Source organism: Strigops habroptila, chromosome 3, assembly GCF_004027225.2.
Source record: "Strigops habroptila isolate Jane chromosome 3, bStrHab1.2.pri, whole genome shotgun sequence".
NCBI lineage: Eukaryota > Metazoa > Chordata > Aves > Psittaciformes > Psittacidae > Strigops > Strigops habroptila.
In genome coordinates, this window is record NC_044279.2 from 77629104 (window position 1) to 77650327 (window position 21224).

The 21224-nt window shown below is 53.6% G+C and overlaps 2 protein-coding genes across 2 annotated transcripts; one reads left to right on the forward strand and one right to left on the reverse strand.

Moving 5' to 3' along the window:
* Positions 1-28: 28 nt before the first annotated feature.
* Positions 29-7022, reverse strand: POLR3H (RNA polymerase III subunit H). The gene is made up of 7 exons (XM_030478799.1): positions 6956-7022; positions 6474-6601; positions 5025-5121; positions 3404-3490; positions 2394-2457; positions 1577-1784; positions 29-927 (listed from the first exon to the last, which is right to left on the reverse strand). Exons 2-7 carry the CDS (start codon positions 6582-6584, stop codon positions 874-876), a joined length of 621 nt encoding a protein of 206 aa, XP_030334659.1. The 5' UTR covers positions 6585-6601; positions 6956-7022; the 3' UTR covers positions 29-873.
* A 4810-nt stretch (positions 7023-11832) lies between these two features.
* CSDC2 (cold shock domain containing C2) lies at positions 11833-21013 on the forward strand. The gene is made up of 4 exons (XM_030478803.1): positions 11833-12205; positions 18478-18740; positions 18991-19113; positions 19303-21013. The coding sequence occupies exons 1-4, from the start codon at positions 11987-11989 to the stop codon at positions 19463-19465; spliced, it is 768 nt and encodes a 255-aa protein (XP_030334663.1). The 5' UTR covers positions 11833-11986; the 3' UTR covers positions 19466-21013.
* The last annotated feature ends 211 nt before the right edge of the window (positions 21014-21224 follow it).

The window sequence follows — 21224 nt, forward strand, 5'->3', positions numbered from 1 at the left end:
CCACAAATTGAACAGGAAGGCAGGCTGCGTGGTTTTTACTATTTATTCCATTTCTGGTATTAACATACCCCACAAACAGGTATTTAGCTTGCTCAAAGCAGCCTTGGTCCATTTCAGTTCATAATTATGTATTTTCAAACTCCTGCAAAGTTTTAGCTCATTCTACATAAATACAGACCGTCCAATAAAGTATTTCCATTCAGCACAACAAGCAGCCTGTAGCTTTCCACAGTGGTCATCTTCACAGATTTTACCTAAAATTTTACCTAAACTAAACCAAGTTTACCTAAAACTGCTCATTCCAGTTCTTTTTGGCCGACTTCATCCGTGGATGAACTTCCTATTCTCAGCAGAACATTACCAACACCACCACCTCTCCTGGCAGCAGCATTTTCCAGGTCTCAAGAGTACCACACCTCCATTAACTCCAGTGTTTTGCTGTTTCTTCTCCATTTCCTGCCAGAAGAGCAGACTTCTACCCCTCTGAGATCAAGCTCTCAGCCCAAGGAAGCAATGATCCTTGACAGGCATTCTCTCCTGCTTTCACTCACTGAAGGCAACTCCCTTCTTAATTCAGACAAGCAAAGACCTCCCCGGTTTTCCCTGCAGGGCAGGAGACCAAAGCTCCGGCTGAGTTTGTTGCTGCTGCGCTCAAGGCTTTTTGTGCCTGTAAATTCACTTCTACAGATCAGTGAAGACATTTCTTGAAAGCAACTTGTCTCTATCTGGCAGGTTGGAAGCTGAAGGGGAAAACACAGAATGGCAGGTCTAATTTCTCATTCAGCTTCAGAGGAGCAGTGGGCACCAGCAGGATCCCATTATCCCCCAAACATCCACCGGAAAGACTTTCTGTGGAGCAGGCTCTGATGGCAGCTAACTGTTTGTCCACCACGACAGGAGGCCCAGGCCTGGCTCACTGATGGATCCCTGTTCACAGAGAGCAGAGGAGAATGTGCAATGGAAAACTGCATAGAGAATGCAGGAGGAAACACACCAGAATTTACTCTCTCTCCCCCAAGTTATGGATGAGATACTCCCTTTTCCCCCCCGATCAGAGCCTTCCCAGCACTTGTCCAGACTCTTTGAAACCTTGTCAACCTCAACATTCCACACCTGAAAAGCAAGCACCCCTTCCACCTCCTGACTGTCCCCACTTAAACACAGCATTAATTGGTTTAGATCCCTGTTCCTCTCGCACTGTACTCTGGTGGGTCTTATGCCAAAACAGAATGGGAAAGACAGTTTAGCTGCTGTGTAAACCTTGATGTGGCTCTCCCAGCGCTGTACTCCTCCTGTGCTCACTCCTACGTGCAGGGCCTGCACTCACAGTCTGCTTTAAATCAGCCTCCCAGGGGGAACTCCACCAACAACCACAAAGCGTTCCAATAAAAACAGACAGCAAATACAGAGCAGCCACAAGAACAATCTCGTTTCTCCCCTTTTCCACTCCTTTCCTTTTGTGACTCTGCTTCACTGTCAGCTTAAAGCAATCAGTTCCTCAGGGAAGGGATGCTATTTTAGCCACAGAATAAACCCACAGAATTCACAAAGCTGTATGAATTATGCACATAGTTACCACAAGAGTGTAGGGTGCCTCTTTCTTCTGGACTTCCTCTGTGGCATTGGAAGTGGAAGCCTCTGCAGAGCTCGGACCCGTCGGGGAGGTATCAACAAATGTCTCATCCACGACTCGGAAGCGGATCTCCTCCCCAATGTCCATGTAAAGGTCATGGGCCCCTTCTTCTGTCTCATATTCCCACACCCACACCTGCTCTGCTTCGTCGCTGGCCATGCCAAAGGTTAAGGAGGGAAACTATCGGTATTCTGCCTGACAGATCCCTTCCCGGCAGCTTTGAGAGCAGACTCAATTCAAAGCCTTTTCACTATTCCTTCTCCAAGGGCAGTGCACTCTCCTCAGTGATCATCTGCACAGGACCCCCATCTGGTTTCTCATTTTCCTGCTTCAAGGTGTACACTGCGGGGCAGAGTTGGGCTTACACCCACCCCCCAAAAAAACAACCACAAAGACTCCCAAACAACAAAACCCCTCAAACCCAAGACCTCACCTTAAGTGTATTACACATGCAATGTCTATCTCGACATCACACGATGTGGTAAAACCTGCGTCCTGCCTTCAACAGCAGCCAAGACTAGAGGCAGGGATTAAAATGTGGCTGTTGAGGGGCTGCTGCCATTCATTTCCATTAGCAGGCACAATGATCCTGCAAACCCCTGTCTGGCTGTGATAACAGTCTGCAGGACTTGACCGACACAACAGCTTAGCTTCTGCCACTGAGCACCTCCATTGTTGCAGCAGTGAATGCCTGTTGGGCCAGCACTGCACAATCCTTTGAAATGAAGTAGTAAAGTTATCAAAGGTGATCAAGGGATACAATTTAGCTGGCTGCTGCAGGGATTCTGGTGGGATGACAATATCATCAAAGAATCCAATAGAAACTGTGGAGAAAAGAATTTGATGAAGACTGAAACAATTCTTTGCAAATGAGGTACCACAGTGATTCCTATAGTGCATTTCTACACTCATTCTCCTTCCTCTTTCAGGAAGGAGGTGGTGCAGGAATTATTCTTTGAGCCACAACACTCCATTTCAGTTGGCAGCAAAGCAACCGCCCAGCTGAAAGTACATACAGCAACAGAGGGCACAGTCTGTGTGCCCACTGGGAAAGGAAAAGGCTGTTTGGAGCAGGATTGGAAGTGAAAGCGTTCCAAGAAATGAGTCAGATGCTATAGAGGTCTGCAACAGAAAAGAGCTTAGAAATCACAGATGCAATATAAAGTTAGAACAGGCCCCACCGCCCCCCTGGGATTTCAAAATGCTGAATTTTATCAGAAAGTGGACATGCCCAAATTCAGCAACACACGCAGCCAGGATAATCTTATTGTCCTGGCTTAGCAACAGAGCAGAGGAGCTCGCCTGTGTGGAACACTCTTACAAGAAAGGAAAGCAGCTCATCAATTATGTATTCCCTGAATGTGACAGCACTTTGTGCTCACAAAGACATTTTCCTGCCGTGTTTTCAGGTGCAGGAAACAACCATGGATTTGCACAGAACTGTAGGGAAGATCTATCAGATCAAGCAGATACTACCACTTTGAAAAAACAAGTTAACTGAAGCAAGAAAACAAATCCAGTCTATGCTCCAGATGGGGCTGCCTCTTCTTCTTGGGCATGCCCATGAATGACAAAAGGAGAAGGGAGTGCAGACAAAACCATCCAGGGCAGAGGAAGCTGCCAGGCTCAAACTACCTCAGATGAGAGCAGTGCTAGAGGCCAGTGATAGTCTTTAACCAGGCTACAGACAGTGCAATACCACCTGAAGTCACAGTATCTCAACAGCCCCAAGAGCTGTGTGTGCCCCCAGTGTTAGAAGTTGCGGTTTACCATGAACACCATCCTGACTGCAGCTTTTAATCTGTCCAATGAGGATCTCATCCAGGAAGGGATGGAAGACCACGTAGCGGAAATGCACTTAAAAAGAAAACAGATCGTTAATATTATGCCCATGTTCGTGAATTAGACTCCTTCCTCAGGTTGGCAGCCATTAAAACAGAATCCTGCATCCTATATGCCCTCTAAAACGCTTCCCCAGTTTCTTTGACAATTTCCTTACAGGTATTGATTAGATAGAAAAACGGGAACAAGAGTTCTGATTCCTACCTGGTTTGTAGTTGTTGCTCAGCAGTGCCCTGTTCCCTGCTCCTCAGTCTTGCCAGAGTTTAAGATCACAGAATGAAATTAAGATGAAGAACATGGAACGGGGCCTCTGCTTAAGTTATGACCTGAGCATTCCTGCTCCAAGGCCAAGAGTATCAGTTGAAATTATACTTTCTCCTAATACTTCTGCTCCTTTTATCTTTGCCAGCAATGCCGTATTTTCTTTAAATGAAATAACTGATAGCACATATTATCAGAGTAAGATACTCCAACATAACTGGATTTTTCATCCAGGTTAAATAAGATGTTTCATTATTAAAATGCTATACTAAAACAATCTTACCTGAACAATGCTATGAGCAATTTAACATAATTTTAGCTGTCTGTACTCAATGCTCCTCTTTCACATAAAATCAGTTACAGTACATTAAAGAAAGAGTTATTACTGGGATTCATCAAAGTGCCATCCCAGATTCTGAAAGCAGACTTTTTCCCAAGCTCAGAGAGAATTCATTCTCCCATTTCAGTTCAAGGAGTAATTCAAAGTCAAGAAGCTGAATGGAGATTAAAGCAAGGAGGAAAGCCTGCCATCCTCCTTCAGTATTAGAGCAGCTTTTATCTGAAGGGAGCAAGTTCTCCTGGAGCTAAAATTCAGACAAGGGGAGCCACATTCAGTCAGTCCAGTTCGCTTCTAACAGGAAACACTTCATTTGCTCAAGCTTCACTTCACGCTGAAAACTGAAACTAAAAAACCAATGCATCTCTTTCCAGTTTAAAGAAAATCATTTTAACTTTAAAATTATTATGAAATTTGCTTTTATGCATTTACTTCCAGTTTTCACTCAGACAGATTTGCCAGAAGTCAAAGTAAAGAAATGAGTCATTCCTTATTTAAAACAAAAAGTCACTAGAAGTGTATGCTGAACCAGATCTGTCTAAGTCTCAAAGATGTAGCAAAACTTCCAGCTAGGAAAACAGCATCAGATGCTGTGCAAATGCTTTATGTAGAAAGGCATTTCAACAGTCTAGCTAGAGGAAAATAAGCTTCAAAAAGAAACAAATACTAGAAAAACACAGAATAATTAATACAACTAATTTTCTACACCTACATCTCTATTGGTAAAAGAGAGATGGACTGTTGGCTGTTTAAAGCTGTATGTGTACCCAAAAAGTGCAAAGAAAACAAGAGACTTTTGCCATGTTCCTCTTGCCCTCCTTACAGGAACAGAGTTAGGGCAACGAACTCCAGAAGTTCCTTTAAATTTACTTTCCTTAACAATTGAACTCAGTTTACATTTCCAGCTCACTAACCCTCTGCAAAACGATGTAACTGAGGTCAAGCACATACCTTTGGTATGAGAGGCACCATCTCCAGGGAAAATGTATGAATCTTCCAGCTTTGTGATATCATACAGACAGATGCAGAGGCCAACATTGTACACAACCTGCTCAAAGAAAAGAATTAAAAAGCAATAAATCAAGCAACCCACCAGGTTACAGCAAGTAAACCATCAAATGTATACACTACACATATCTTTTCAAAACAAGGCCACAGAAGGGTGGTTTTGGTAAGCTCCCTTCAACAGCCCCAGCCCAAACCACACTGCATTGCAGGGGAGCCCCACACTTACTCAGGTGTTACGGGAGCAGTGTTTCCACTAGCACTGCAAAGAGCACTGCTACAAACAGAAAACCTTGGGGCAACTGTCAGTGGTGAGAGAACTTGATAGTTGCCAAGACAGTAAACAGTTGCCCACAGACATCATTCACCAGCCCCACAGCTTATCTAAAAGCTAAACACACCTTTTGCTAGAGTTACACTCTTAGAAGCCTCTAGGCTTGCCTTTGTCTTAAATTAAATTAGCTCTGAGGAGAGATGAGGAGAGCTCTTGGTTTCTCTGCTACTTCTGAGAGGGCTTCACAGCCCTCACAAAATCTGAGGCCCCTCTACCAGTCATGAGCGGGTGAGGGAAGATCTCTGCTTTTTGTCACCTGTCCCTATAACCTGCTATTCACAACCCTCCATCACTTCAGGTTGCTCTTTTGAGCACCCTTCACGTTCACAAGCCGCATTCTGAGCTTTGCCCCTAATTGCACTGAAAGTCGTACATTAAGCACAGCTCCAGGGCTGCACAGGGACAGAACACTTGTTTATATCCTGCACCAAAGACCAACTTTTTACTGCCACACTGTATCTTGAGTACTAAGCACAGACCAGGCCACCTATTAACACCTTCATTTCTCTTCCAGTGTTGCTGTTCTACACTTTAATCATTAAACTGTTCACTATGAGGGTGGTGAGGCACTGGCACAGGGTGCCCAGAGAAGCTGTGGCTGCCCCATCCCTGGCAGTGTTCAAGGCCAGGTTGGACACAGGGGCTTGGAGCAACCTGCTCTAGTGGAAGGTGTCCCTGCCCATGGCAGGGGGTTGGAACTGGATGAGCTTTGAGGTCTCTTCCAACCCAAACCATCTGTGATTCTATCTTCTCTTAAATTCCCCCCTCTGGATGGATCAGCTTTTCAGAATGAGTTTTGGATTGCTACTCTACACACAACCCATCAGTTATTCTCAGTTCTTTTCCATGCTTCTCTGCCCCATCTGGCATCTCAGTACCTTCCCATTACAGCATTAGCCATTAGAAAAAAGTCCCCTTTGAGATGACACATGGCTGTCTGTTTACACTCTCTCTTATTTCAGCTGCTGGGGATGGCCTACACACCTCATTAGGAGCAAGTAACAGACACACTCGGGGATGCTGTGATGCCTCCACCAACCTATACGTGACCCACACTTTACCTTATTGGCCAATTTCTTGTTTAGCTCTTCCGCAATGGAATCGTTCAGTTTCCTCTCAAACTGCCAGGGAGGAATTCTCACCGTGTCCGTCATCTCGACCAGGACAAACATGGTGCCGGGCAGCGCCTCTGAGGACAGCGAGAGACACCAACCGCCTCAGGCACCGAGCGCTGCGAGGGCAGCCGAGCCCCCCACCAATGATGCGGGGCCCGCCTGAGGACCCCCCAACGCCTTGCACGGAGCTTAGAGGGCAGCACCCCGGATGTCCCGAAAGGGGACGGGACGCGGGGGTCTGAGAGCGGGGAGGGACGGAAGGGAGTTGAAGGCAGCCAGGCAACGGGGTAGGCAACCGGACAGCCCCGTTGTATGGCGCCGGGTACACCAACAGCCGCTCGGCACCGGGAGCCCGGGGGAGCGCGGCGGGCGGACCGGAGGCCTGGACCGGACCGGAGCAGCGACGCCTCAGCCGGTCCCTCACCCACCTGCCACATGCGGAGCACCGCCGCGCGCAGCCCGGCCCCGCGGCACTTCCGGCGCCTCAGCCAATCGCCTCCTGCGGGCGGGCGCGCCCGCGCTGATTGACGCGGGGAGAAGCCCTCTCGGGCCGTGGGGGAGGAACCTTGTCGCGAACCCGCCCCGCGGCCGCCATCTTGTCCCTCCTCAGGGCGGGGCGGGGCCCGGCCCCTCCCCTGCCGTTACCGGCGCGGGGCCGGCGCCGTGGTGCTTTGTGGCGACCGCCGGGTCGCGGTGGTGTTGGTCAACATAGACATGGAAAGGCGCTCAGCAACCCGGCGGCCTGCGCAAAGCTGCGCTGTACCTGCCCTCCCCTTCCCCTCCCGGTGGCTCCCCAGGCAGTGGCTCTGGGTTGCAGCTGTTGTTTCACCTGAAACAAATCCCCAGTTGCAGTTGTTGTCACTTCATTTATCGTTTTCGTCAGCTTATCCGACAGGGCAGCAGAGATCGAAGTCTGTGCCCCTCCAAGAGCCAATACTTGAGCTGTTTGCCTACCTAAACAGCAAATCTGGGTGGGTTTATAGCCCACTTCCACCTAGAAGACATTCTTCACAGCAGCGACTGCCCACTGCTTAGGTCAAGGTTATTGCCAGGGGCAAATTGACATCACATAGAGCTGGCATAGTTTATTCTGTGCATTTATTAAAAACAGGCATGCTGCAGCGAGTCAAGCAGCATGAGGCATGGGAGAAAACAAGGGGGTGTGCTGATGTCTGTGAGAAATGAAAGGAGGCCGTTTGAAGCGTGTTCAAAAAAAGATTCACCAGGAAAACCAAACATCCCCGGCTGACAGTCAAAACTGCGCTGTCAGCACAGCGGCTTTGATGCAAAGGCTAAGTGTGTCATCCCCGGCCGCCCCCAGCAGCGCGCAGCGGGACGGTAATGAGCGGTTTAGGTGAGGAATCATTAAATGTTGAGCTGCAACGGGACGGGAAGGGGAAAACGAGGTTGGAAACACCATGGCTCAGCCTCATTAGCAAGATCCTGTCTTGGCCAAAGAGTTTCTGATCTCTCCGCAATTATTCCTGTTTCACCAGGATCTGTTGGGTTGTGGGTTTTCTTTCTTAAGTAAACACGGCTGCTCTGCACATGTTGGGCATGTTTGTATTAAGTGGGCCCTGGAACAACTTTTCCCCTGTCAACAACCTGAGAAGAGCAGCATTTTTCTTCAAGCAGCATCCACTGCTTCAGCAAGGAGCTGTGCTGCCAGCCCGGAAGACACTGCTCTCTCAGAACACCTCAGCCCAAATCCCCAGCGCTTCTCGCTCTTCTCGTCCTACTTCAGGGAGCCTTTCAGCAGCTCCTTCCTCCTGCGCTGCAGTCGCGGCTGCGCTGATCTCGGCGTGGCACAGTTTTTCTGGCACGCGTGCCGCATCCCTTGCTGTTCTGTCCTGGCCTCAGACAGCTCTGGCAGTGTGAGGTTTGACCTTTAGCTGGAGCGCAGGTTTTGTGGGTATCTGGAACTATGTTTTTTAGAAGAGATAATAGTTCCTGACCCTGACCCTCTTCTGATAGCAGGGGTAGAAATAGCCTTGGTATCACATGAGGAGGTATAAGTTAGACACTTGAGACTGGCAAGGATGCTTTTGAGTTTAAGAACTGTAAGGTTAAATAGGGGCAGAGGTTCAGGGGAATAGCAGGCTGAATAACTGGGAGAGCATAGGAGATGGAGAGAAGTGTGTTTGGACAGAGTCATATCACATTTCCATTTCTAGCCTGTCCTTGAGCTAACATTTTTTGTGCTTCCAAGAGCCATGCCCCATCATGGAGGCTTTTGGGTGCCTGATACAAAGCAGATGCATCTCCCATCACCCTGATCCACAGTCCTCAAAAACCAGCCTTGTGAGCAGTGGGTCTGCAAGGCCTTGCTTCATACTGGCTTGTGTCTTATGGTTGGGTCTTTGGTGTCTCGGAAAGTGCAGGCGCCAAAGTCTTTTATGGTGGGGACATGCAGATTCTCTCTCGTGTATCAGTTCTTATCATTGCCAACAAGAGCTGAACACTGCAGGCTGTTCCTCAGTAAGGGCAACAGATTCGTCTTCTCTACGCAGCTACATATTTTGGGAACACTTGCAGGAACTTTGATACTACTCTGGGGAAAATGAGTTAAAATGTGTGGAGAATAAGCTGGCAAAGGCAGCATCGGATGAGCTTCATTGCCTTAGATACCAGGCTACAAACACCACCAGTGCTGAGTCTGGCTGGCCGTTTCTCACCCTCCACCAGTAACATCACAGGCTGTGGGAAATGGTTTCCAATCTCACTCTACGCAGGTAACCCCCCTCCCACTCCCAAGCGGTGTGTGCTTGGCCCTTCGTGCACGTGATGGATGTTGCTCTGTGTTCTCCCTGGAGGAATTCTGTATTTCATAAACACCATCTCCAACATACAAGTATAAACAGAAGCCAAACTTTGCCCTGTAAAACCTGGGTGTTGTCTCAACTGAGCTATGATAGCGCTAAGAGTTATACTATGTTTAAGTCTGCAGCTAAGGTATCTTGATGTTGGAGAACAGCCTCATTGTGTTGAGTGGTCTCTTTCTGTCCCAGCAGTACTGACACAATGAATATCTGCAAATCTGCAGGGCCTGTACTCACGTTTTCATACATAACCATAAAGTCTCTGAAGTCTCTCTCAGCAGTATTGCGCCTTTTCCAACATTTGGGAGTATGGTTCTCAGTTCCTGGGGTTGGGGAGGTTTTTTTGACACTTCAGCTGCTGGAATCCAGGGATTGCACAAGGGTCTTTCTGTCACTCAGAGAAAATCCCTGATATTTCTCATTCTCACGATTGTACAGAAAAACTGGAAAATACTATTTGAAGTTACCTGAAGGCTCAGAAAGGGGAGGAAAATAAAAAGAACCCCCAAGTTATTTTGCTTTAAGATGTCCTCCACCCCACATCCCCATCACTGTTGGGGAAAACTGGCTCAGGGACATTGGAGGAGGTAAGCGGTGATTTGCATCTAGACTGTTTCGGCCCTGATTTGATTGACTCCAAAGGAATTATGTATCTTCTCACGTACAAAGTCCTGCACGCTCCTGCCATTGCTTCCACCTCTGCAGGCATCTCCGGCACCCCACTCTCTGATCAAAGCTTCCACTCTTCTCCTTTTATCATTTTTGCATGCTTCAGACTCTGCTGCAGCGCATGCCCAGAGCCACCTTCCAGTCAACCATCCTTTCAGTTCCCTGTGCCTTTTCTGTCAAGAGCCTTTAGTGATTACGTGGCAGAGTCGTGTTCTGACGCTCGTCCCCTCTGTTCAGTTGATACTGTTTGACTGGGCACACGGCTAACCCTGGTGTACCACAAACCAGGCGGCGAAGTACAGGTATTTATGATCATCAATGTACAATGTACAGTCACTCTTCTGGCTTCCAGCTGTTTCCAGCTCAGGACTCTCCTGGTGTGGATGTGTAGAGCTGTCCCCCGGGAGAGGATGGGCCATCTCAGGAGAAATTCGGAGTGGAGACTGAGAGCTGGCTGGATTTCCTCTCCTCTTCTTTTGCAAGGTTTTGAAGGGTAGACTAGGGAGATGAGCCTTTGGTGTCTGTAGGAGGTGAATGGGGCTCCTGTTTTGCTACGGAAAACTGCTTGAAAAGCCACGAGCAGAGCATGATGGGCAATGGCAGAACCCAGCAGCACTTGGGGTTTTGGTGCTTCTTGGTGGTCTTGCCATGGGCTGGTCTTGTCTGTCTGCAGAGCCTTTTTCTGCACTATAGTTCATTAACAAGGAAGGACACAACTGCTTTGTGGTCTGGTCCCTCTGTCAAAGCCTCTGGGACAGCCACAGACCAACACCCAACTACCTGGATGGATGGATGGACGGATGGACGGATGGATGGATGGATACAGCCAAGTGGAGCAGTTGTTACCTTGTCTCCTGGCTCTGCACCATGCCTCGCAGCTTCCCACCCTGCAGCCCCGGGGGTCATTGGTGGAACAGGTCTGGTTGATACCATCGTACTCACCTACGTAGAATGACTCAAGGAAAGACTCATGTTTAAGAAACCAAAAGCAACCCATGACCACCCTATGTCACAAGATGCCCATGACAGCTCCCTGCAGCACTGACACCGTACCATGGTTGTTTGGGGTTCTTACAAACTTTATTCCAGGATCACAGGGCCCCGTGTGTTAAAGTGCTGGTGTGGTCCCCCCTTCTGCTCCAAAATGAGGCCAACACCACCTAAATTCCTCCCAAAGGATGCCTACCCAGCCTGTTCTTAAAAACCTCGAGTGATGGAGACTCCGGTGCTTCCCCAGGCAATCTACTTGAGTAATTAACTGTCTGTTCTGTTAGAAAGCCTTTCCTAATGTCTGGCATCAATCTCACTCCTTGCAATTTAAACCCCACTACTCCTCGCCCTGTTCCCCAGTGGATACAATTGATTCCTGTCCTCATCGCATCGCTCTGCGCCCCCAAGAGAGAAAGTCTCCATCTGATTTATGACGTTGCCTCTGCCCATGGAGATGGGTCTCGTGAGCACAGTCATGCTGGCACAGGGGAAACCAGAAAGGGAAGCTCTGGGATCGGGGGGTTGGCATAGTGTGCTGCTAGAAAGGAGACCAGAGCAGGGCAGTGGAGTGGATCTGTGGCATGTGCTCCTCTGGCTGTGCTGGGGGTGACTGCAACACCCATGGGTGCTTGGGGGCTGCAGGCTTGGGTATCTGGGGAGAGTGGCTGCAGCAGCACCAGTAGGTCTTGGGGTGACGTGGGAGAGGTTTGACCCCTTGCAGGGGACACCCCCGGCTTCCCGGCCCATTCTCCCCCTCTGGTGCCTGTGGGGCTGCCCTTTTGCATCCGACCATGCCCCCAGTGCACCGATGCACGTCACTTTGCGTAACCGGAGCGATGCAGCCCCCCTGGGCTGACCCTCGTAGCCTCCAGCCTCCCATACAGCCTTGCTCCTTTAAGCCTAGCTCAGAAATGACCAGCCTGATCCCTCCCACCTGCCCGCTCCCCCTGGCCTGGCCCTGACGTCAGGGAAGGCGTGCGGATGCGTGTGTGTGTGCGAGGCGCACATCATCCACACATCAGATCCCGCAGGTCCATCAGCAGGCAGCCAGCAGGCAGGCAGGCAGCCGGAGAAAGCCCCCCAGAGCCGGGCTGCAGGCGAGACCGCTGCTCCTCGCACGGCAGCGGAGGAGCGTTCGGCCCCGCCGAGCACCGATGCTTTGCAGAGCGCAGCTCCAGGCAGCCCGTCACTGCTAAAGAGGTAAGTGAGGGGAGGCACAATGGCCATCCGGGGCTATTGTGGCTGGAGGTTAAACTTCGTGCACCGCCGCCTTCTTTCAAACCTGCTTTTTCCTTTTGACGGCAGAGAGGTGCGAGGCTGAAGCACGACTTCTCTTCTCCGGTTCGGTTATTCCTCACCAGCCTCAGGAACAATAACTCCTCTGGAGGTGGCGGCGGCAGTGTAGTGCTGTATGTCTGCTGTGGCTGGGGGGCAAATAGCCAGGGCTTTGCCATGGGGGGGGGGGGGGGGGCTGAGATTAGCCAGGACCCAGCTCTCTGATTGCCAGGTGAGGGGGAGGTAGTCTGTAAAAAATCCTTCTTATTAAACCGGGCTGATGATGATGGGAGCTTGAATTGGGGCTTCTTTGGGACTGGCTGCACTGTTCATTCCTGCTGATGGCAAATTGAATCCACAAAGGAGGCAGGAAGGACACACAGATGAGGACATTTGCACCATGTCTTTGAATAGATACTGTTCTAGTTAAAAAAATCCACCCAAACCAAACACAACAAAACAACCTAATCACATAAACTTGGTATTTGGGAGTGAGGATTATGCATATATGCTTAAAAGGTAAATCAAGCCTCCATGATGGCTTCTCCCTTTGCTTCCCCTTTGCATCTGGCAGCCTTCTTGCTCTTCCCCCATGGCCCCCTGGAGAACTGGGCAGCCCAGCACTAAGGGAGCTTTTTATAATCGATCCATAAAGGTGACATTCATATTTTAGCGCTAAGCAGGCTGTATCGTAGGCGAGACTATCTCAGCAAAGATCCCTGGAGTTGTGAGCGTGATTGGCTTAGCTGGGGAGAGGATGCTGTCAGTCTGTATTCCCCCAAAACCGCCTAGTTTATTTTTCCTATAGTAATTTGTCTCAGCAAAGGGATTTTTAACATGCAGGGTGAGCAAGGAAATTGCTTTGCCTGGTATTAACTCCTAACGGCATGACCAGAAAGGGGGGCGGAAGGGCTGAGGGGCTTTCATTAGCATCGGACAGAGACAGCATTTATAAAAACCTGCCAGACGCCGAGGCTGTGAGCCTCCTCCGAGGGAGGACGGAGAAACGCAGCCCAGCAAGGGGTAGCCTGCTGGTGGTAACCCCTGCCTGGAGCCATCCCGGTTCCCCAGCTGGTTCCTGCCCTTCACGGCACCCCCCGGGAGGTGCTGATTTGGGCTCTCTGCTGGCCACCGCGTTGTTGCTGGGTCCCTTGGCACGTGAATGTGCCAAGCAGCTGAACTGTGGGATTCTTATTGTTGCGCTGAGCTCTGGGGGCACGTTTCTGCATCTGGAGGGGTGTAGCTCTTCTGTTTCAGCCTGTGTCTAGACATGCTGGGTCTGGGGGGGCATCAGCTTGCACCGAGGATGGCGGCGGGCCAGAACATTGCTTTCCCTCCTCTGTGGGGTGAGGAGATGGCTGCCGGCAACCAGCTGCGGAGACGGGGTGGTCTGTTTGACATACAGACACCTTTCTGCTACTAGAGTGGATGAAGCAGGGAGGTAAACCTGGCTTCTAAACAGGGGCCGCTGGCAGTCTGGAGAGATGGAGAGAACATGATGGCGAGTGGCAGGGAAGAGCCCATGCAGGAGCTCAATGGAAAAGGCAGCAGAGGAAAAATAACCTCCAGCTCCTCGGCTGGGGCAGGGGGAGCGGCGGCGCTCGGCAGACCCAAGCGTGGTGGCAGACACCGTCTGAGCCGGGGATTTGCAAAGGAACGTGGCGGCGTGAAGGGAAACAGCCCATAAAGGGGATGGTGGGTCACGACCAGAGCCGGAGCGTGACAGCCGCTGGCAGAGCAGCCGCCCGTCCATCCGTCCGTCCCTCCGCCCTGGGCAGCCCCGGGGTTCCAGCGGATGGGATGGAGCACAAAGAAGCGCCGTGTGGGAGGGCCGGCTCGCCGAGGGCCATTAAGCCAATTAAATATGTATTCCCCTGCCTGGCTGAGGGACGTGCGAGGGGTTTTCTTCGCTGCCGCTAATGAACGGGGAGTGGCAGAAAGAGGCTGGTGCCTCTTCAAAAGGCTCCTTCCCCCCTTCTGGGGGACCTTGAAAGGCTGTTTAGTTAAACAAGGTCACAGACAGCACCCAAGTCAATGTGTTTGGCTTTAAAGAGACGGAGAGAGACCGTGATTTTATTTGATAAAGCACAGACCTTTCAGTCGCTGATGATGAATGGGGTACTTGGATCTCGAGATAAAAGCTGATGTGTCTACTGCCTGTCTGCCTTAATTGGCCTGGGTTTCCTACGTTCTGCCTGCGAGCGTTCCCGACTGTCAGCTTGGCTCGGGAGCCTGCCCGCTGCAAAACATAAAAGCAAAGCTGGCTGCCGCTGCTGAAGGAAGCCCTGTCACCAGAGGGCTCTGGGGTTCACTCCGAGATGTTTTATGTGGGGAGCCGGGAAGGCAGGCATAATTGGGGGTGTTTTTATGAGAAGCATTCTTCCAGGGAGCGCGGGTCTCGGTGCCGCTTGCACACCTTGGCTCGGAGGACTGTCACCCCGGGGGACCTGCGGAACAAAGCCTCCAAGGGGAGACGGGGAGGAGCGAGGTGCAGGTCCGGCAGCGGCCGTGGGGAGGGGGTTACACTGGAAAAAGGCTTCCCGAGCCCCACGGCAGAGCCGGGCTGCTGCAGCCTCCGCTCGGCTCCTCGAGTGACCCGGATTTCATCCCTGCGCTGTGTATGTGCGTGCGATGGACACGGTGTTGAGGGTCGTGTCTGCCCAGCTGGCAGAGACCCGCGGTGCGGACGGGTGCTCGTGGCCCCAGCAGGGGTTAGCATGGCGCTGGTGATGGAGGAGAAGGGGGAATGCCTCCAAGTGCCTCCTCCTTGTCACCCGCTGGGGCTGCAGCATGGAGAAAGAGCTGGCAGAAGGTGGTGGAGTGGAGAACAGGGAAGGAAGGAGAAGGACTGGAGAGGCTTTCCCTGCTCTCCAGCTGGGCTGGGGGGAGAGGAGACACCAGCAAGGACATGCTCGTGCCTCTCCTCTTCTCTCAGCCTGCTTTTGATGAGTTTAATTTCCTCGGCCCCTTTGTTTGCCGCGGGGATTTAAATGAGGTGGAAGCAGGATAGTGCCCTGGAGCCCCATGGTGCCAAAGCTCCCACTCAGCCTCAGCTTCACCAGCAGTAGCAAAGCGGGATGTTCAGCCACCGGGCCCCAGGGATGACCCACAAATGTAGGGAGAGGAGCAGAGCGTGGTGGCCTTGGGAACCAACCTTGGCATGGCCACAGGACTGGGGTCTCTGCTCCAGCCCCTGCTCCAAGCAGGAGTTAGGTGCAATGCCTCTGAGCAGGACGTGTCCAGGGGGCTGCAGACCCCCAAGGATGGGGACCTCACCGTGCCCTGTCACTGTACGCATCCCAGTCAGCTGCTGCCCCATGCCACGGCTTTCCCCACATCCCAGTGGAGCTGCCAGAGCTCCCCAAAGTGCCTGAGGGCTATCACATGCAGCTTGTTTTCCCATGCGGGGCAAGCTCAGCTCATGGGGCCACACGGCAGCCCTTCCGTTGTCATCCTCAGGACTCAGGAGTGGGTTATCTCCCTCCTCTGCCCCAGCAGCATGCTCCTGCTCCCCACCACCCCTCGTCCCAAACCAGGAAGCCCTCCAGAGCACCCCAGCCTGGGCTGGTCCCATAGGTGAACCTGACGCAAACCCACTCTGGGTTGCCACTTCGTCTGCCCAAGCCATTTTGTTCCCACCAGGCTCCTCCTCTTGCACGCCCCTTCCCCTTTGCCTCCTATTTTTCTTTTCCCTCTGGGAAACTTCCATTTTTCCAGCCTCACATGGACCCGCTGGAGGAAGCCTCTTTCTCCTGGCTCCAACCAACCCCCTCAGCATACTAATAGTTTGCTCCAAGCATCGTTATTCAGGTTAAATACCCTCCATTGTCCCTGATCTGGTGGGGGAACCAAAAAGGTCTCCTCAGTGAAAGCAGCACAGAGGAGGCACTCTGTGGTGAAGCCATTTTCGTAGCGGCAGCTCCATGATGTGGCAGAGGACTGAGGGCCGCTTCCCCACATCGCCTGCTCGTCCAGCCCTGATCCTTCTGGGAAGATGCCAGATCTGCAGCGGTGCTGGGGGACCACATTGCTTTTTGCTGCCCAGAAGCAGGCAGGCTGCTCGCCAGCACAGGCAGGGTGGTCGGATGTGGGGCACAGATGGGAGCAGCAAAGCAGCGTGGTGGCTGTCCAGGCTTTTGGATATCTCACTTGTGGGGCTCCCTGAGCCTCTCTGAGCTCCTCGGGCATGGGAAAAGGAGATGGTGAGCCTGGGAATGGGAGAAGGAGATGGTGAGCCTGGCAAGGCAGGAGCCGAGCAGCCCGGGTGCGGGTGGGCCATGGAGCAGGAGGCAGGCGCGTGGGCTCCAGTTGCTTCATGGCAGAGAGGAGCCACTGAAGCGCATGAAGGGTTTGGTGCAGGGGTGGATGGGAAATCAGTGAGGAGAAGGAAGGATGTTTCAGAGGGGTTTGCGGTCGTGGCTGGAAGCCGTCTTGAAGGGCAAGAGCAAAGTGGTGGTTTTGCCTTGGCGTGGGACTCTGGCGTGGGACTCTAGTGTGGTCTCTGCTGCCTGAAACCTAGGGTGAAGCTTTGCAGGGCTGAGAGGGGGCCGCTGCGAGGACACTAAGGTGTGGATGAGCAGACCCCCTGAAAGGGGAACAGGAGTCGCCAGGTCCCTCCCCAGCGCTTCGGCTGCTCTAGAAATCTCTTCCCGTGTCCTTGGTGCCTACTAATTTCAGAGCGGAGGTGACCCCCTTTTGTGCATTGCCCCAGGGCTGCCGCGTCTCCAGGGGCCGCGGATGAGTCAGAAACCAAATTAACTATTCCCCGGGTTTCCCGGTGTGTGCTGGTGTCTTCCCAAAGGAGGCTGCTCGCCCCAGCGGGGTGGGACGGGCTGGAGGGTCTGGCAGGGATGGGGATGGTAACAACATGGGATGTCAGGGGGGAAACCCCTGAACCTGAGAGGTGATGGAGATGGGTGAACCCCCACCCAGCACCCCAAAGAGTGGTGCCCCCAAGCAGTTGCTGGCATGGGGCACCCTGAGACAGAGGCACCCGGCATCAGATGCAGCAGCTGATGGACAGAGGAATCAGCAGAGCAAAGGGTTTCTAAGCAATGCTGATCACACACCAGAGCATCTCACTGGGGGGCTTCAAAATGCACAACCCCCCGGTTTGATGCTCAGGGTGGTTCAGCCATGCCCACGCTTGCTCTGGCTCCTGCTCTTTGGTGGGTGACTTGGCTGTCAGGCCACCTCTTGCACATCGCAGCACAGGGTTACCCCTTGGGGCTTTAACTCCTTACAAACCGCATGATGCCACCCAAAACCTGGAGCCCAATGACCACAGTGGCAGGGGTTGAGCCGTCGTGGCTCATCTGAGGTGCCCGAGTGATGTGTGTGTGCTGTTGGCAGCCTGCAATAGCCTCCCCCTGCCCCTTCCCTGTAGGGATGTGCCCAGCGGGCAGCAAGCTGCTGGCTGGGGCTGGGCTTGGGTCCTACATACCATAGCACTGAGACAACCTCTGGGGGGGGAGACCTCAGACCCCTGACCCTGACCTACCTGTTGCCTCAGCCTTTTTCCTTCACCCTTTCAGCAGAAATCCCAGGCTGCGGGGACATCTCAGAGGCTGGTGCCGGGAGCCCTGGTGTGCTGGCACTGCATGGGCATCCTTCCCAAAATAGTCTCTGCCTATGGCAGCCTACGCGCACCTGCTCCTTCTCCCAGGACATGCTTTTTATTGACTTTGTCTCTAATATGTGGGATTATCCTGGAACAAATGAAAGACAAAGTGACAAACCAGGCTCTTTCCTTCCCTTGGGATTGTTTTGCTGGAATTGTTTGGATTGTTTTGCTGTTCCAGTGAGACACTGGCACAGATTGCCCAGAGAAGCTGTGGCTGCCCCATCCCTGGCAGTGTTCAAGGCCAGGTTGGATGGGGCGTGGAGCAACGTGGTCTAGTGGAAGGTGTCCCTGCCCATGGCAGGGGGGTTGGAGCTGGATGAGCTTTGAGGTCCCTTCAACCCAAACCATTCTATGAATCTATGAATGTCCTGGCTTGATCCAAGCCAGGATGGGCTTCCCAGGGCCATTCCTAGCACCTGGGGCTGGTGCTCAGTACCGAAGACCATCAGTACGCTGCCTGCACCCACAGATATGGGGCTGGGAGCAGACAGGGCAGTTCCTGACAGCAAACTGCCCCTGCTGCCAAAACCCCTCCCTGGGGGGGGGGCCTGTAACACCCCCCTTTGCTCCCCAGGCCGCAGGTACCCAGCAGACCCAGGGTGCCCCTTCTCCCGCCGCCCACCCGCCCGTCCCCAGAACGGAGGAGCCCGCCAGCCCCACCATGTCGTCGGACCCCAGCGCCCCGCCAGCGGTGCCCCCCCTGCACTCGCCCAAGTCGCCGGTGTGGCCCACCTTCCCCTTCCAACGCGAGGGCAGCCGCATCTGGGAGCGCGGCAACCTGCTGCTGCGGGACCTGCCCAGCCCCCTGCCCACCAAGAGGACCAGGACCTACTCCGCGTGAGTACCCAGAGCACAGCAAGCAGGCTCAGGGCCATCCACTCAGCTGAGCGGGGACCACAGTCACCAGCAGGACCCCTTATGGCTGGTGCGCGTTGCCAGTGTGGCCCCCAGCATCTCTGCACCCGCCTGCCCGCGGTGCTGCAGGTGGGATCCATGCGCTCTTCCCCAGGGAACGCTGTCGTTTCCTAGCAAACCTCTCCCTGTGCTGTCCCCCTGGTGAGACGTCTCCATCCCTTTCCTCCCGCAGCACGGCGCGTGCCTCCGCCGGCCCCATCTTCAAGGGTGTCTGCAAGCAGTTCTCTCGCTCCCAGGGCCATGGGTTCATCACCCCCGAGAATGGCACAGAGGACATCTTCGTGCATGTGTCTGAGTAAGTCTGGGGTTGTGTGGAGCTGGAGATCTGTGGGCTGGGGACAGGAGGTCTCCGTGACGTGGGGATGAGGCTCTGCTTGTCCTCTACCCCCAGGGCGCAGCTGGTGGGTTGGGTGTCTTCCTTCCTTGGTGCTGGGTGGTCCAGCTCTTGGCCCCAGCCCCACTTCTCTCCTCTCCTCTCCTGCAGCATCGAGGGGGAGTACGTCCCAGTGGAGGGGGACGAGGTGACGTACAAGGTCTGCCCCATCCCTCCCAAGAACCAGAAATTCCAGGCGGTGGAGGTGGTCCTCACCAACCTGGCACCTCACACGAAGCACGAGACGTGGTCCGGCCAGATCATCGGCTCCTAGGCCCCCAAGGGGGGCCACTGGCCGCTCGGCCCCACAGAGCAAGCCTGCCCGGCCGCTCACGGGGGGAGCCGAGGCGGCAGCGGGGCCGGGGCTGCCCCCAAACATGCAGGCGTTTGCGTTCGGTGTCTTTTATAAGGTTACGGTTTCCTTTCTCTGTGTGTGTTTGTAAGTGTCTGTCGAGGGGGATGGGGAAAGCAGAGCCCTCCTCCGCCGCCCTCGAGCGCTGGGGGCAGCACCGAGCCCCACATCCCCTTCCTTGCCCCCGAGGCCATGGGGATCAGGGGAACCAGCCCTACCCCTGCCCACTGGTGCTGAGAGCAGGAGGGAGAATTCTGGGGGGGCTCGGCTCATCCTCCTGAACTCCACTTCGGCAAGACGGTCACCCCAGTTGGTCTCACTGCCCACAGCACACCAGCAGTGAGGCATGCCGTGGGGCTGGGGGGAAACAGGGAGGTGTTTCCCCCCAGCAATCACTATTGCTGGTAGTTGATGGCATCCGCCTGAGCCACGTCCCTCCATCAACAGACCTCGGGTCAGCGGTGCCACGGGGAGGCGAGTGGCTTACAGAAAGAAAACCACTATTTGTAAGGGGCAAATGGCTGCTGGCAGGGTGCTGAGCCTTGTGCCCGGAGGGGCAGGGCTGCACTTGGCACCTCCGTGCTCCCCACCACCACACTTACTTTGGCTCTGTGCTGACATGGTTTTGGGGAGATGGCTGCCCCTTGTCCCCCAGTCCCCTGGAGACCCCACTTCCCGTGTGTGTGTGTGCGTGTGTGTGCATAGCCATAGCTTACCAGGGGGATGTGAGGGGCTGAGGAATGTAAGTAGCCTCAGCCACTTCTCCCCAGCCCCTCGGTGTAGGCAGGGTCTCGTATACAAAGCACAAACTTCTTTGTTTCTGGTCTTCTCCGCCATACCATGGCCAGGCGGGCTCAGGAGGGACAGGGCAGAGGGCAGTGGGACAGGGACGACTTGCACTGGGCTGTGCCGGAGCTGACTCTGGGGGATGTTCCAGGAATTGTCAGCATCTGAAAGGGTTTATTCCGAACTGGGGCTGGGGAGGTGACAGCCAGCTCCCCGGGCACTTGCTCCCTGCTGCTGGCCCTCAGCACGGATGGAGAGCTTTCCACATCTTGCTGCCACTGCTGCAGTGGGAACAGGGCTCTGCTGGAAGCAGGGAGAAGGGACGAGGCTGGTGCCACACAGGCCAGCCGGGGCCCTGTGGATTCAGGAGGACCCACTGCATGCTGCCCCAGCCCAGGCCGATGTGGGGATACCCCACAGCCCATCTCACTGCCAGCCCCAAGCCCGGCTCACCCAGGGGCTCTGGTGGTGCTGGCTCGGGCCCAGGCATCCCTTGGGGACACAGTCAGCTTGGCCAAGGCAAACCTTGATTGATTCTTTTGGTTTTCCTCTTTTTTTTTTTGGAACAAACTACAACTCCAGACTTGTGGTGTTTTTACAACTCCGGTGTGGTTCCCGCCTGTCTGACCATGTGTCAACCTTTGTAACATTGGCAATAAACCATTAAAAGTGACTTTCCCATGAGCCCTGCCCATCCCGGCTCTTTGTCCCGTGTGTGTCACGGTGGGGACACTGCTGGCTCTCCCGGGTAAAGGACCTGGAGCATGCAGGTATTTATCCGACAGCATGGCCCGGGGGGGCTGGGGTGCTCCAGCTTTGCTCAGGGGAGCAGACCCTGAGCTGGGGGGCTGCTGCCCACTGGAATGGGGACTGGGGCTGGTCCCCCACTGCTGCA